Genomic DNA, 18,086 nt, shown 5'->3' with positions numbered 1-18,086 from the left:
CGACTACAAAATCAAGGCAATAACAGTAAATGTGTTTCGGAACCTTAGTTATAAATATTCATTGATTGTGGGTGAGAAATGTGGGAGACAGGAGGTCACTGACTTCAGTGTTCAGTGTCTTCTGGTGTAAACGGTGCCGAACACTCCACCAATGACACACTGAGTATAAGATTAGAAAACATAACAAACTGTGTATATCGGAATATCACTTCGATACAAATCTTTTAATCAAATAACCCCAAAATGCTTTCATAACTATCTATATTTATTGGGATTATGCTTATGTTTGCTTTCACCCAAACACAGTCATGTTTTTCGTCCGCTATTCTGCTGTCAGTGAGGAACAAGTACAGCACATGCCATTAGTTCCACCAGCGAAACGTGAATTAATGTTTCAGCCATCATCCTCCAGTTAACTAATGCATTAATTAATATTATATAACTGAAATATGTACAAGGCGTTCATACAGCCAAAGTTCTCACTTTCAAGCACATTTAGGTGCTGCTGCTACATGTTTAATGGACTCTGGATCCAACTGAGATACACAATGAACAGAAGCAACAGCTTCACCAACAGTGTCCACCATCCAACAGGTCTGATGACCGTCCCCTAAAACAATGTATACCATCAACTATGTATACCATCAAATTATACCTGTACCTTGATCCTGTTTACGGTTGAGGTTATTTATTACAAGTTCAATCGGTGATTTGTTTTGCATCCCATTACACTAAGGCACAATACAAGACCACAGTGGAAATATGATTTGGCCAAAATATTACAAAGGTTAACGAAACCCTAAAACGGCTGAAATATGTGTCCGCAACACAACAAACTTACAGTCTAAACCCTACTATACATACACATTACCACAACTGTTTCTAGTTTGTGTAGTTTATGTATACTTTCTTCGTTTCCAGTATATTCCAGTTCCAATTTTGATTATCACCCTTGCGGTTGTCGTCATATTGACCACATGCCACGCTTACCAAACAACCAGTCGTTTATATCGATTTGTTAGATTTGTCAAATCTGTTCAATCAAAATAATAACAGCCATGATTCTCGCGGGAAGTGATGCCCGTCAAGGTTCATTGTACCGGAGAATATCGCCAATTAACCTTGACTTTACCTTGTGAAAATGTCACACATACCTGTCACAGACATTCTCTGGTGGATGTCACCGTCTTGATTCTCCAATCATCACATTCCAGCCGCTTAAAACCTCTTTCATTCATTCAAACGTTTACTCTTTTGTTTTCGCCCACCGATCGTGCTCTGAGCAAGAAAACAAGTCTAAGCCAGAGGCAGCCGCACAATAGACCGCGCCACCAAAGCCTTGGTCTTAAGAAAGAAAGTGTTTCAAGTTGAATATACAATTTGACCATATAGAACTACATATTCTCTCTTTGTGGTCTTAATCCGCCGGTTACATCACTACTTGGTCTGTGTGTACTGGGGCGTGAGAGTTCAGAGGAAATAGTTCACGGACATTAGAACCTCGGAGACGACTGCAAAAAGTCGACCAAAGTAACCATCGTCCAAAATATCATTAATTGCCTCTAAACCTGTTCCATGCCGATAACGCATCACACTGTTAATGAGTATACAGTGACATGGATGGTATCTTTGTCATCAACGGTATGTGTAACGGCATGGACGTTGTCAGTGCAAGTACTGATGAATGAATTAAACAGGAAAGGATCATGATCGGAAGTAAGAAGTATAGTGATGCTACTTCACTATACACTTCCGGCCACAATTTCCATCAGTAACTACCTATCCTTCACCTGAATGTTAAGATGTTTGCTAGTCGATTCCAGCATAGATACACTGATGGAACAGGCAACATTTAAACAGAAGACGTTACGATGTAGCTTTTTACACCGTTATCATGCTAAAAGTTGTATGCTTCATTCTTTTTCATTTTTATTCAGCAACTTGCTGATCAAACAAAGAGATACATGATGAGGTATTGGTGGAATATTTAAGTCATTCACTAAGATCACATGCAGCACACCGTGGGGTTGAAGAACCTATGCAAACGTTTCACGTTATCACAGGTTTAACTCTACCGCAAAACAATGGCTGCAAGGAACACGCAGGGACCAAGCTTATAGTACGAGTATCTGGTTGCATTGTGCCGATGTAAAGAAACTAATTGAAACTTTATAAACAAGGTAACTCTACGTATATGTTGACTGTTTGATGTACATATTAGCAGCAGACATCCTCACAGACACACAAGTGTCTGGTCGGTTTCTTCTTGTGCTCTTGAAACTCTTTATCATTTATTGAGGATGTTATATATTACATGTCAGTGTGTTCCGTTCTTTCAGTGTGTTCCGTTTTTTCTGTTCATTAGCATATGTAGTCATGGTTAAATTCTGAATTAGTAACTATCATGTCTGTTGTTTCTAAAGATCATACCACCTGTAGACATGTTTGTTTATGTATGTATGTATGTATGTATGTATGTATGTATGTATGTATGTATGTATGTATGTATGCGTGTGGGTGTGTGTCTCTCTGTGTGAATGTCTGTGTGTGTAAGTGTGCATGTATGTGTGTCTCTGTGTGTATGTGTCTCGGTCCGTTTTTGTGCATGTGTCTGTCTGTTTTTGTGTGTGATGTTATCAGATGAGTTGCGGTGTAGAAAGCCATTTACAACACTAGATGATGTTGATAGTGACTTCAAATATTGAAAACAGTTAAGCTTTCGTCGGCGCTTATATGCCAAGATGGCCACATACTAAGCAAGCTGGATATATATTATGCTAAGACGGTCATTTATTATGACCGTATAGATACACATTATGCCAGGAGAGACATATATTATGCCAAGAAAATAAATCTGAAATCGTCACAGCTGGCATTCATAGTACATCATCCATTGCACTATGTGTAGGAGTAATATAAAATCTGCAGGATTCACTTCCACAGTTATTAATGACAAATAAGTTCCATACTACTATCTCTCAATATCAAACTCTTACGTTCATAACTCGACAACACTGGTGCAAACACAGAACTTGCTGAGGGCAAGCCTGAGGTTATATCAGTGTTGAAAATATCCTCGTAGAATTTCCGTATCAAATATCGACGTTCTTAAACTCACATGCAATGTTCGCAGATCGTGCTGTAAAACAAACATCACAATAAAATCCTTGTCAACATCCTGAAGTACGACTACCCACCCGAGCAAGTGACAGTCAATATATCTCCATTTCAAATGAAGCCAACTATTTGACAGGTATGACATGAACATATCGGTATGGACGACTTTCTGTGTGATCAAGCCTAAGACAACGCCTCTCATTGTGGGCTTTCCACAGCTTACGGCGACTTCTTTAACTCCAATAACAGTGAAATCCTAAGATGGCCGTAGTATTTGAATCGATCCCCACTTCAACTAATCCAAGCGGTTCATATTTCTGATTTAAAGATCGTTTGATAAAAATCTGAAGCACAAGACGTATATGTTTGAATTAAATTTCATACGTGGACAGAAACTAGAATTTAAATTAGTTGAGAGAAAATGTCTTTACATATTACTTTCAATGGACTAGTTTAAGGACACAAGTTACACATACTATCAGTATGCGTTGTCTCATACAAGCGTTTGTATACTTTTCTGAGGTGAGTTGGCGAACTACCTCGAGTACACTACATTAAAAACCATGGATGATCATGAAGTTTTAATTTAGAGCCAATAAGAAAACCAGAACAACAATAAAACTATCAAAAATGAAACAAACTTTTCACATTACATGTTTAAACATTGTCCTTGAACTAAGCACCGTTTAACACATTTCATATGGTAATATGTGTTTTTAAATGAAAATCTGATCATAAAATTCGGTTCAATTACTACTTTTGAAATGACATACTGGAATCTAGATATACAACCTATCCCAGTATGCCACGAGGAGAGATGGCTAGATAGCTCCATGCTGATGGCTAGATAGCTCCATGCTGATGGCTAGATAGCTCCATGTTCATGACAATGGATCCCATCAGTCATATTCCCTGAACCTTATTACATGTCCCACATTTGTAACATAAAAAGAAACTTTTCCCGCAGTGATGCTTCACATTAGGCTTGTTGACATCCTTTTTGAAAAGCTTCATTTCCCAACCGTGAAAATGATATTAATCATTACATTTCAGCCACGTCTCCGCACTGTTTGAAACACCTTAAGAAAGTGTCTCTCTGCATAAGTACTGGAACCCAGGTGGGACAGCCAGCACTCTCACTTGCCATGTCATTAATCAGGGAATGGATCCTAACGCTACATCCAGCCAATATGAACATCCAAAATATCTATATTCGGTTAAAATAGTTTGAATGATCGCTATTTCTTTACATTTTCTGACAGAAGCCATAAAATGAATGAATATTATTCACTGTGGAATACAACTGAATTCTGTAAAGCATAGAGTAGAATATTATGACAACCTGGGTATTCATTCATTGCATTCTAATACGTGAAACTATGTTTATGACAAATGAAATGCATGCATATATGTTTTCAAATGAACGTGTCATGAACACTTAATTGAAAGCATACAGATGCATCAATTGTATTTTTACATTTTTATGGCTTTGTGTTTTTGGCGTTCGATTAAATGCGATATTATAAGTACGTTCGGAATCACGTTTACAGGTATAAACACAAAACGTCTCTAACAGCATGATGACATCGACTTCGCATATGAAGCAGATCTCTGATACTTGCCGTATGTACTTTGTGCAGTGCTGATGAAGGAGCACTGTAACACATGATGTACGCTGGGCTGTTACACATCTCCCGCGTCGCATCTATACCACGTGGTTGGATAATATATTTTGTAAAATACATTTACCCTATTCACTGCTCGTCATGCTATCTGTAAAATCGATATACATTCTGAATGGGTTTGCGGTTCGATCTATGAATTAAGAAGTTAAATCAAACGGTCCAGTAATCCATTTATTTTACCAATAAGGTCGCAATCTTGTATTTACAGACGAAATACAGTGTCAAGGTCGTTCGGTAAACTCTAGTCTGTCATGAATTATATTCCTCTACACCGTTCACACACTTTGAAGACTGAAATTCCCCATGTCACCACGCACTTGCGGTACGCCCGTAGTCTTCGATATTGCCTGTTGTTATGGTAGCCGCTTCTACCACTTACTGGTCAAGTGGCGAGATTCTCCACCCGAGCCAGATAATATATGGCCCGACGCTGACTGAATGCACTTAAACCAACCCAGTTTGGCTGCAAACGTTCCATAAATATTTCTTTTGTAAGGTAAGTTCACATTACTCGTCGAAATCATGATGTTTCTGTTTCCGAATCTATGCAAATGAACTTTACAATAAAAAATATACTCACTTAGTGCTATAATACTGGATACTCTATCGGGTATCTTCATATATTCGCAAATCCGTGTATACAACCAACGTTAAAACTTCGACAATAGTAAATATATATACACTCCATGGCAAACATCCATGGAGGGTTACACAAGTTAAACTCCGTAAGCCATAAAATCAGAGACAAAAACTGCACTTGTATTAATATCCATGAACAATGGATGATTTCTTTATAAAGTCACAAATTGTGAAACGCGTTTTCTAAAGAGTGCTAATTCTATTAAGGGTTTGAATATATTCCCCTGTTGAGGCATGAGAGTTCGTCTAGTTGTACACGTATTATGAGACATTTTAACGCTGGAAGTCTTACTCTCGTCACATACAACCGCACCATTAGTATAAGAGAGTATCTCTATGACGCCAGTCTCTTTGAAACGAATGAAGACTAGTTTCCAATAAGTCCCCTGTGTGAATAGCGGCAACAACAGTGAAATATCCGCTATAAGTGTAGCATTGATTTTTCCTGCATAAAGCAAGCAATAGAGATTTGTAGGCAGTAAGTCACTGGGCTGTGAGCTGGATATAGCCAGATAGGTAAAATGTCCGCGCTATAATTGCACACGCATTAAAACATATATATTTTACGTCGTTTGATGATAATCACATATATGTCTAGTAAGCAGTGTCGGTGAATGACTATTTAAGAAATAGAATTTAATTTATCACTTATATCAGTATCACTTTACGTTTTCTTATTGCTTTCGAATTTGTTCAGTAGAAATTCATGTTTCTTCATTCTTCCATTTTCTGAGTTCCATACACGAAGCGCTTACCTCTTGGTAGTTCAGGTTGGAAACGTCCGACAATATTCCATATAGACGTTTACATTTGAAGGAAAATTTTGATAATTGATTCAGCGATGTATGAAATATCTCAGTACAATTATACCATATTGATTCTTATTAGTATTTTGTTCTATAAATTTATAAACAAATTCTTTAAATGTTGTGTGCGCCGTAAAAGAATTTAACGATGCAAGATACACTAGACAAAACCATCAAACCCGCTGAGGCATACAAAGGACGACTGCTCTGCCTTTTACGATTACGCTGGGAGGTGTTTTTTTTACTATATTCTCAAATGTCCAGTTAACTTAACACTACAGGCTTGCTGAAAGAGCTTTCAATATACCCTTACCGCTCCTACGTAAATTGAAAGGCACGAAAATAGTTAACAATGGAAATATTTTCAAGTATTTTATTTTAAAACAGTTTTAACGGACAGCAACGAGAAGTGCCTCACCCCGTGTCGTTGTCCAAGCCTGCGACATCACGTACAAGCGCCAGCGAGTTCAGAGAGGTTTATTTCGCATGCTTTTCAGGTAAAGATGTTGATTTCAGGTTTTCACTATTTGCTAAACACACTGGGGTTCATTATTTAGTGAAATCTTAAATCATTTTCCTGCGTCTCTCAGCTAAATCTGCCATTGTTTAGCGAAGAAAGACAAATCCTTTTCGATAACAACGTCTCGGTGTGTATTACAAGCAAATCCACTAGCCTCACTTTTTCGTAATGGGGTACATGGAGAGTTGTGTGTCGTCTTACGTCCCCCTAAGCAACGCTTATTCAATATGTATATATGTGATATACCCAACGCGACAGACAAATGCTTTATGACAAAATGGTCCTTTGAAATAGGAAAAAAAGCATGGAAAACATACACATTTTCACCATCATAAAATACTTAAAGTAAGTCCTGAGGAATTTCAGAGATCGTATTCCCTTTCATTTATCTGTCAAAGTTCAAAATATCCTGTAAATAGATTTCCCAATATTGTATTTTTAACTCATTTTCATCGACTTCAGAATGAAGTTGGTCAACGCTGCCTTGTTAATATTAGCTGACTATAGCTGGTAGAAAATACACATTTCCCAAGTCTTCCACCACAAATATAAAAGGCAATTCATTTCTGGTATCACCATTAATAATGGTAAAATACTTTCTGCAATTAAGGTTTCAATAATGGTAATGAATCAGTGACTTCAACTTAGGTGATACAGACCTCATCGCGCAGTTTAAATAACCTGTTGTGAACTTACATATGACTTTAAAATTATACGGTTATTTTTTTTCTTTTTTAAAGCATATTAAAACGACGTATTAATAAATATCTCACCTCTGACATCATGCGATCAGCGCCTGTTCGCTCCTCATCTTTGAACTCAATATTAGGGTTCTCATTTGAAACCAAATCTTTAAATTTTGCGTCTTCTTTAGTAATTGCCCCGTCGCTTAACCCGCTTGCTCCGATGGTATTTTCGGACACATTAGGTACATGCTGTTTAAATACTAGGGGGGTGAGTTTCCTGGGTCGTCTCCTTCTGCCCGATCCCCTCCCAGGCCCACACTGAAGGGACGGAGGGGTGACGAGTAGCAGAATTATCAGTACCGCTTGTACCAACTTCAAGGAACAATGCATGGTATATAACCTGGAAAACCACCCAATATGTGCGGAAAACGTCCTCCTCACAAGACTGTCCCTGATGAAAATTCCGTCAGGACTTGAGACACATCACACTGAGGAGTATAAAAATATATATATGAAAGCCTTTGGTTCTAGTCTCCCGAGCTGAACTTGTCGTCCGTCGCCCGTGTCTTAGCTCAACTCTGTATTGTAATGATTATATCTCACACATTTATAATAACAGTAGTAAAATCCAGATAGCGCTCCAACACCAGGCACATGGTTAATAAACTCAGTTGTTGTAAATTCAGCCTTTCAAAATTGATTGGCACACCGCGGAGTATATCCTCAGAGACTTTTCTCGCTCGTGATTGGTCGATCCTTCCCGTGTTCACCCCCATGGTTCGGCCCTAAAACAAAAATAAAATCCATTTCACATCATAAATCATTCTTGTCAACGGTTTAAGAAAGCCCGATAACTGAAAAAAGACGTTTTACACATGTATTCATAAAAACAGGGTCAATAGTAGATTCCTAAAGTCTCAGCGACAGCCCTGTTCAGATGGTAGAATGAGTGACCGATCTTACCAAGCTCCGCTCAAAGTATACCGTCACATCTCCCTAACACCTTTGTATATTTCGCCGCTCCGTCTAAAGGGGCTTCAGGCTACACTATCTTCCCTACTGGACTCTCAGTTTTTCACTGTATTGACTTAAAGGCAGCGTTTCAACCAGCTGGTGGTTATATGGGCTTCCACACTCTCGGCGTCCCGTCTCGCCTCCACAGGGGGCTCTCATACTGGACAGGCGCATTGTTATGTCACTATGTGTACTGTGTATTTACACATTGTCTATAGCACTCGAAAGATAATTGCCCATCTATGAGACTGCATAAACGACTTTCTTACTAACGGTTAGGAATATTCAGAATTGTATTTAGAATATTTAAAACCTGTTACAACAAGTGCACAAGAATTAGCATTTTATTCTTGATTTGAAGACACTCGCGTGGCTTAAAATGTTATCTATTAGTTTCTTTTTAAGTAAAGCTATCAGTGTTAGTAAACTTGATATTTGCATATATTTCACCCTCATGGATGGAAGCGCACTCTATGTTTCGTCACTGCTCGGGATTACTGAAAGTATTCAAGCTAAATGGTAAGACAGAATGTTCATAAAAATTCTGATCTGAAAAAATACCTTCAGAAATATACATACCGCCGTATGAAAGAAATTAGAGTCGGTTTATAAATTTATTTTTAGTCAGTGTTCTAATTAGTTCGAAAGTCCATCACCTGAATAGGAATATAGGAAGTACGGACAAACCTGTGTCTCAGAGTTCCTCGAGATAATGCGTACTTAAAATCTGCAATCAACTATTGATACGGTGGCGATGTGGCATTGTGAGGAAACGTGTCGTTTTTAAGTTTCGTCGTGGCGCCCATCCTGTTAATCACACCAGCACCAAAGACAGCAGTATGCTCGATACTACAGAGTGTCATGTGTCGCTATTCGCGAACCTTGTTAATCCACACTAGTTGTGCCAGGGCGTTAAAACATATGGCGGACACGTTTGCGTATACAACAATATTGTATTTTGTCAGTGTGTTTGCTGTTTAAAGATCGCAACTGGGGCATTTTCCGAGTTTTTGTGCACTAAATGTAGATAGTAAAACGAGGTCTGAGTATGAATAATGTAGTATGTTTGTTATTTATAACGTCGCACTCGGCAATAGCGAGGATGGAGGCCAGTAGACTGATATTATGAGCAAGAATGCGCTATCAAGTAGGTCACCGAGCCCGCCAACCACACCCATCTTGTCAACTCTTAGACTGCTGGAGACCTTATCAACCCGCAATATACAATGGGTATGGAAAGGTTTAGCTATTCAAGACTCTTGCTCATGACCGTATAAATAGCTGACGTTACACAAGCTGATGCTGATGTTGATGACGTTAGACAAATTGAGTACTTTATATAAGTTTCTTTTCCATGACGTAATACAAGAATACCACTGACAATCTGAAGCATTTGATGACGTTAGACAATCTGCCGATGATGACGTTATGATGCTCGTGACACTATACTAGCGCCGTCTCACAAGAAAACATGGGGTGTCTTGCAACATACACAGTAAGCCTCACCTCACATTTCCGGTTAAACGGTGCCTCATCTGTGTATCACATATCTGTTTCATCACAAAATATAGAGCCCTTCGCTACCCGTATTCTGGTCCGCAGGACGTCATGCTATGGATAACGTTATTACTTAGATTATTCTCACAAGCGTATATTCTGAGCTTCATTGGGCACAGGAGACATGGAGACGTCAGAGAGGAGACTTAACTCAATCTTCAAGTGGAGGCATACAAAACTGGATAGCTAGGCATGTCCACACTCTATACTGAGGATGACGACTAAGGGCACGTTAAAGCTGTGACGGCCGTTAGGATTCTGGGTCAGATTGGGTCCTAAATTGAAAAACTTTGTCTTCATGGGTGACTGAAGAGTTCTGGAGGTCAGTCGATCGACATGGTCCTCTGCGTGCCATCGTGTCGCGAAGGCGTGCGGGTTCACTCTTAATATCAATCATTGGTTTGTGTATCCCTCACTAGATCACATATTGACCGCTGCTATACAGCTGATATATTCAGCGTGCGGCGGCAAACAACGTACAGATGAAATACCCAAGACAAATACCAGGTCATTAACGTTGAGACTGATATTATTTCGGTAGCAAGGCAGTATGGGAGCAAAGACATACATCTAAGGGGAAGCGTCTACCTGTTATCCTCACTGTACTTGTCAGAGCAGGTAAATTATTCGTGAGATTTCTTACTGAGTATTCCTGTGTTTGTTCCTTACCAAGGTCTCACTCAGCAATGTTTTCATTTGAAAGACGATCTGTAAATAGTCCAGTCCCGACCTGAACATCAAGTGTTTGGCATTCAGAGTGAGTGGGTGAGTGAGTTAAAATTCACATAACATCGGCAATATCACATATAGCGATGAAAACAAGAATTTGACATTAGGAGCTTCGATCTATGCTCTTTGGATGGTCAGAACCTGATCACACAGGGTCACCTCTTACGACAACCATAGGTTGATAATTACAAATATCACCATAAACCCGAATTCGTTGATAAATACAAATGTCACCATAAACCCGAATCTTGTCGAGCTGTCAGATTTCAAGGAGTTAGTCGATAGTGCTGCTTCTGTCAACACTACATCTGATACAAGGTCGTTCAATGGCGAGCCTCCGACGACGTACATCTGTCTTGACTGTGGACGCACTATAGAATGTCGATCCGACTAATGTCAGTTGATCACGTTAGCGCGCTACCGTCCAGATGATTCGTTTGTGAGCTAACGGTGCAGATGCCATGTTTCTGAACTACCAGTGATGATGATGCGTTTGTGAGCTAACTGTGCTGCTGACATGTTTCTACACTAACAGTGATGATGCTGACATGTGTCTAAACTAACAGTGATGATTATGCGTTTGTGAGCTAACTGTGGTGATGGCATGTTTCTACACTAACAGTGATGATGCTGACATGTGTCTAAACTAATAGTGATGATTATGCGTTGGTGAGCTAACTGTGGTGATGGCATGTTTCTACACTAACAGTGATGATGCTGACATGTGTCTAAACTAATAGTGATGATTATGCGTTGGTGAGCTAATTGTGCTGCTGATGCGTTTGTGAGTTAACTGTGGTGATGGCATGTTTCTACACTAACAGTGATGATGCTGACATGTGTCTAAACTAATAGTGATGATTATGCGTTGGTGAGCTAATTGTGCTGCTGATGCGTTTGTGAGTTAACTGTGGTGATGGCATGTTTCTACACTAACAGTGATGATGCTGACATGTGTCTAAACTAATAGTGATGATTATGCGTTGGTGAGCTAATTGTGCTGCTGATGCGTTTGTGAGTTAACTGTGGTGATGGCATGTTTCTACACTAACAGTGATGATGCTGACATGTGTCTAAACTAATAGTGATGATTATGCGTTGGTGAGCTAATTGTGCTGCTGATGCGTTTGTGAGTTAACTGTGGTGATGGCATGTTTCTACACTAACAGTGATGATGCTGACATGTGTCTAAACTAATAGTGATGATTATGCGTTGGTGAGCTAATTGTGCTGCTGATGCGTTTGTGAGTTAACTGTGGTGATGGCATGTTTCTACACTAACAGTGATGATGCTGACATGTGTCTAAACTAATAGTGATGATTATGCGTTGGTGAGCTAATTGTGCTGCTGATGCGTTTGTGAGTTAACTGTGGTGATGGCATGTTTCTACACTAACAGTGATGATGCTGACATGTGCCTAAACTAATAGTGATGATTATGCGTTGGTGAGCTAATTGTGCTGCTGATGCGTTTCTGAGTTAACTGTGGTGATGGCATGTTTCTACACTGACAGTGCTGACGGTGCGTTTGTGAGCTATCATTAGGTTGATGCGTTTGGAAGCTATTCATGTCGTTGACAGGCGTTGCACTGAACATACGGTTGACGAGCATGGGAATGTTCTTATGTGATTGCTACGTATGTAGAGTATCCGTGTATACTAATGAAGGACTTGATGAGAACAACAACAACCCTTGGGCCAATGGATCATGAGGTTGATGTTAAAAGAAGCGAATTGGACTTGAGGACTGGTTTAACAGGGGAGGTTACTCTGCAGTTGATCATGTGCTAGGTAGCCATGAGGACTGAAACCAAAGTGTGGTCTTATCACTGACCCATAATGCTGTGATACTGCTGAAAACAGTCTGAAAGCCACTCACTCACTCCATAATCCACAATGATACATTTGATCTCCCAACGTATGTCAACAGCATGTCAACGTATGAAGGCATTATCAGATTGTTCCCTACTTTAAGTATTGCTGTAACCAGCAGAAAACTGTAATTTATTCAAGGGCTTTTGGTTAACGCAGTATGATAAAAAGGCAATTATCTTAATGTCGACTCCCACACAAATCATCTACATTTTATTACTGTCACCATGGGAAAATAAACAATTGATAATTTCAGCCGAAATGTTGTTACAACAATCATTGATTCGATATTCGAGATGTACCGAGCACAGAATCATGGCAAGCCATTTAATGGGGACTGAGGGCGATATATCAGTCGCCTCAGAAAGCGTATCTTCTCACATGTTGCTAACAATAGTCAATAAAGTGGAAATCTCTGGTGTGGCATTATGACGTTCGACTAGACAGATGGCGCGATAATATCAACATTTTACGCTTCCTTTAGAGGCCGAAAGATGCTCGCACGTCCAACAAGGAGAATACGGCTGAGTATGCACCTAAATTATAGTGGCGCCATAAATGTAAACGTGCTAACTCTATCTTATTATTGAGTAGATCAAGACGTTTTAATTATCACTATATATTAGTCTGACATTTTGTTGCGAAGAACATGTCATATCAATATACACGTCTGTCTGGAAGTAGCTCATATCGACAAGGGTCTTTGAGTCGTAGAACAATTAGAACACGTCAGCTTGCACATGTCAGTCATATGACCTCATGAAGTCATGGCAATGGTTACAGAGTGGTCATATGACTATGGTTACCTAATAACGTCATCGGTATGGTCGCAGAGTGGTCATGTCGCCATGGTTACCAAGAGATGTCATCGGTATGGTCACAGAGTGGTCATATATCCATGGGTACCCAGAGAAGTCATCGGTATGGTCACAGAGTGGTCCTATCACCATGGTTACCTAGAGAAGTCATCGGTATGGTTACAGAGCAGTCATTTCGCCATGGTTACATGGACTAGTCGTTGCCTTGGTTACATTAAGTAATCAACTACACTAGGGAAAAGCGACATTTTATTCAGTTACTCCCATTACTTCAACCACCAAACTGCCCGCATGAAATTACTTATGGTCGGTTCAAGCCATATATTAAAAGGTGATGGAGCCTTACGAGCCTTGCGGTAATTCTAAAAAGTTTCAGATATTAATGTCAGTTTCATGCACTAGTTTAGGCGGAAAGCTCACCCTGTATGTGTCGTCACCACAAGTAACACGCAAAGGCTGCCAAGCTGCAGGGAGCAGTGTCGGGTATAACTGCAGGCTTCAGATCAGAGACAAACAGTTACATTAAGCAGTAAACACTGGGGTCATTAGCTCGCCGTGCCGATGAGAGCCAACACAAGAGGGTCACATATAGTGTGTCCTTTCTCGTTCCTGATCTGCCTTGCCCAAACACCACTGAGAGCGCTGTCGCTGACGTGGGTCCGAGTCGGGCAACTCTGCCCTGAGGATGTCGTTGTCGCCGTCCACGAAGCCAGGACTGGATCAGCGGCTTTGATCTGTCACGGCTTTAGATCGCAGTTGATTAGCACAAAACGGCTTCGAGACAAAATCGACATCGCTGTTAAGGAATTCTCACGACAAGTCACAGAGAAAATATTGTTGAATCGCAGTTTGGGAATCCAGGCAAAGCCCTAATCCTGTCTTGAATAGAGCGGCTCAGAAGAGCTCGAATCAAACAAAATATTGGTGTTTATATTTTAAGCAGCTGTGTTCAGACATAACTATCTATTGTCGTCCATGAGTATAATCTTATCCCTGATGTAGATAACATTGTTTACATTAATCTCCTCGTATTGCCGCGGGACATCTTCAAGCATATTAGGCCGATTTTGACCGAGGGAAAATCTACCATCTTGGAATGTAATGGTTTGATGGCTTCGATCATGACTCGAGGCTCAAATAAGATCTCGCTTAATAGATAGACACGAGGCAGAAACATGACTGACTGATCGGGGCGGGCTCTACACGGAGGTGATGTAGAAGGGTGCGGGATGAATGTACGATCTGTACTGGACTTGAATGAATTCCAGTTTGCTTATATACAGGAAGACCTCGGTTGCTCGAACACCATAATTACCCGTTGTAGCATCTACACGACAACACAGTGAGATATCGATGTCTTGAACTTCGAAACAGCTGGATGACCCGAAGTGAATAAGCGAGTGAGGTGGGTTTTTGGTTGCTTTAAGCAATATGGCAGCAATAATATTTCGGGGGATACCTGAAATTGGCTTCACAAATTATTCTTACGTGGATAATCGGACGCGGAAGAGCGAACGTATTTTTCAAAAGGGGACCAGTGAAGGTCCCGGGTTAGAATAGGCCTTCAGCAACCCATGCTTGCCATAAAAGGCGACTATGCTTGTCGTACGAGGCGACTAACGGGATCGGGTGGTCAGGCTCGCTGACTTGGTTGAAACATGTCATCGGATCCAAATTGCGCAGATCGATGCTCATGTTGTTGATCACTGGATTGTCTGGTTCAGACTCGATTATTTATAGACCGCCGCCATAAAGGTGGAATATTGCTGAGTGCGGCGTAAAACTAAACTCACTCACTCACTCACTCACTCAAAAGGGTATCTTATCGCTCTCGACTACCATGAAAACTCTGAGTTTCTAAGGTGTCGATTTACAAACACCGTTGCGATTAACATGATGGAGCGAACCTACGTAAACACTTATGTCAGGTTCGGTGACTTAAATTATGACTGAAATGGAAGCCGCAGGGACCAAGGGTTTCTTCGGTACAGCTTTATGTTCGACACCTTCAGGGATGACACAACGACGTTGGAGTGAGTGAGTGAGTTTAGTTTCAGTCCAGCAATATCACGGTTATGGGCAAGAAATGGGCTTCACATATTTACCAAGTAGGATTGAACCCGGATCATGTGCGAGATGAGCAAGGCCACAAGGATACCCTACCGTCCGTTTCACCGTCGTAGAGACTACGAAATAGGTTCATTTGATATGAAGTCGGTATACAGATGTGTAAAAGTTTACATCATATAGTACAGGAAGTTATGGTGTTGGTCACGGTAGCCATTAAGTGGGTGGGAGTGACTGAAGCTGGGTACTGGGTACTAGGTTGGAGCGAAGGGGTGGGTGATGGGTTTGTAGAGGGCGTCATAATAGGACTGTCCTGCCATGACAGAAATAGAGAACACTAAACTATGTCCCGTGTAATACCATATTTATGAAACAAGTGAATGGTGACGTATCTAACAAGGGAAAGCGACTTAGATACCGAAAACAGTCACGAGTTTCATAAATATGGTGTTAAACGAGACATAGTTTAGTATTTTATCTATTACTCACCAAACAATAGCAAAATAATGTCGAGCTAAGTACTTCTTTCCTAAGAACAAACGAAAGTGAAGATTAATACTATTGTGACAGAGGTATTAGTATTGTGACGTCATAACTGTAAAACAATTTGACGTCATACATACGGCCTCAAGTGATGTTATTACACAATGTTTAATAACTTTGTAAACCAAAAGTCACTGTGTTCTGCAATCTAATTGGTTGAAAAACATGATTAAATTAGGAGATAAACATTGTAAACACAAAAGTAAACCAAAGGCTTTTACTGTCAGCACTCGTTTACATCGAGAACGAGTACTGCAGTGAAGTGTCATCAGCTGGCCGTTTCAGCTGGTTCCCATGGTAGCATCTGGAGTTGCTCATTGGTGACGTCATTCTAACTTTACGTCACAATATGATTTGAATGACGTCACCACTGTTGATGACGCAACAAAACAATTGTTTGCGATTTTTCTACGTGTCAGTACGCAGTAAATAGTCTTGCAGTTTCTGGGAATCTAATACCATTTGATCATGATTTTCAACCAATCAGATTACAGAACACAGTGACTTTTGGTTTACAATGGTATTTGATTCCCGGAAATTGCAAGACTATTCGCTGAGCATTAACACGTAGAAACATCGCAAACAATTGTTTTGTTGCGTCATCCACAGTGGTGACGTCATTCAAATCATATTGTGACGTAAAGTTAGAATGACGTCACAAAAGAGCAGCTCCAGATGCCACCATGGGAACCAGCTAAAACGGCCAGCTGATGACACTTCACTGCTGTACCCGTACTCGATGTAAACGAGTGCAGGCAGTGAAACCCTTTGGTGTACCTTTTTGTTTACAGTCTCGATAAACATCATGTGTTGGCCAATTTCTGGGTATTATTGAATATTTGAAGCACGGGAATACATTTGGAACCGACGGCGTTTATCGCTCAAGTGATATCTTCAACGGGTGAGTAATAAATGTTCTACCCATAATCCTCGACTGCACAATTTATGGCAATCCACGTCTTGGCTGATAATAATTGACGTAAGGATGGTAAATGCCACAATACTCAGCCAAATCGGTCAGACCGTATTCTCTCAAGTAGTAGTTCTACTAGTCTGTATACATGCACCCATGACCGCAGCTTTCCCAGTGAACACTTCGACCCACAAGATTATGTAACCGAAATACCTCGCGAGTGAAGCACAGTTGGCAAAGCAGTCGATTGCTGGCTGTGTCGTGGATGTGTCTGGAGCACGTTGCCAAAGACATCAAGACGTGGTATTGATGGGTGAGTGACAACTGCAGATCGCTTATTAACGGATATACGGCGTCTGGGTCCTAGGGGTGATGAAGTACGATAAAATGAGCTGGAGTCGTTTTGACATTTCCTAGAATTGGCGTACAAACAGTCCTCCTAAGGAAACAGTCGCTGTGGGAGCGCCGCGAAAAAGCGATCATCACTGGAGAGGTGAGGAGAATCTGGTTTAACCGCGTTCAAGATTAAGACAGTTGTATAAGGACGTACACGTGTGCATGTGCATGTGTACATGTGTATAAGTGTGTGTTAGTGAGACAGACATGACCACTTACCCGTTAGTCTGAAACTTGTGAAAATCAAGACGAAAAAATTGTATTCATCTTTTAGATACTTATGCTATTTTTTCAGTTCTCCAAGATTAGTTGCGGACGAGTTGACTACAATGGTGTTTACACCTACCACCAGTTTCTACCAATAGCGTATATCTAGGAAAGCGTATTTAAGCGCCGCAGTCCATGTTTCATCCACTTCGGAAGAGTGCCAGGCAGGGCAGCAACAAGTATCATCTATTAACATCCTTTGGTTCAATGTGTCATCCACGCTGCGGACAGAGGTTATCCACCAGTTCAAGGAGATCTATCATAGTGGCGAGTGTTGGACGAATCCAATCACCCAAATTTTCACAAATGCTGAATGCAAATTACTTGCAACCAAGTCGGACAGGAAAATGGAATTCGGACCAGAAAATGACACATGCTGCGGTAGTAATGGTAGCAGCAGAAGTATGAGAATCAAAATCATACATATTGGCAACAAATGTAGTAGCAATAGCTATAG

At 40.5% G+C, this 18,086-nt stretch overlaps 1 protein-coding gene across 1 annotated transcript in view; it reads right to left on the bottom strand.

Moving 5' to 3' along the window:
• LOC137298271 (sonic hedgehog protein-like) overlaps positions 1-18,086 on the bottom strand; it is a 140,300-nt gene that overhangs the window by 32,765 nt on the left and 89,449 nt on the right. Inside the window, exon 3 of the mRNA XM_067830452.1 lies at positions 7,541-8,238. Within this exon, the coding sequence (XP_067686553.1) occupies positions 7,541-7,843 (303 nt within the window). The 5' untranslated portion in view covers positions 7,844-8,238. The remainder of the gene's footprint in view (positions 1-7,540; positions 8,239-18,086) is intronic.

Source organism: Haliotis asinina, chromosome 10, assembly GCF_037392515.1.
Source record: "Haliotis asinina isolate JCU_RB_2024 chromosome 10, JCU_Hal_asi_v2, whole genome shotgun sequence".
NCBI classification, from domain to species: Eukaryota; Metazoa; Mollusca; class Gastropoda; order Lepetellida; family Haliotidae; genus Haliotis; species Haliotis asinina.
The sequence above is the reverse complement of the archived record's forward strand: the minus strand, read 5'-3'. Positions and strand labels throughout refer to the sequence as shown.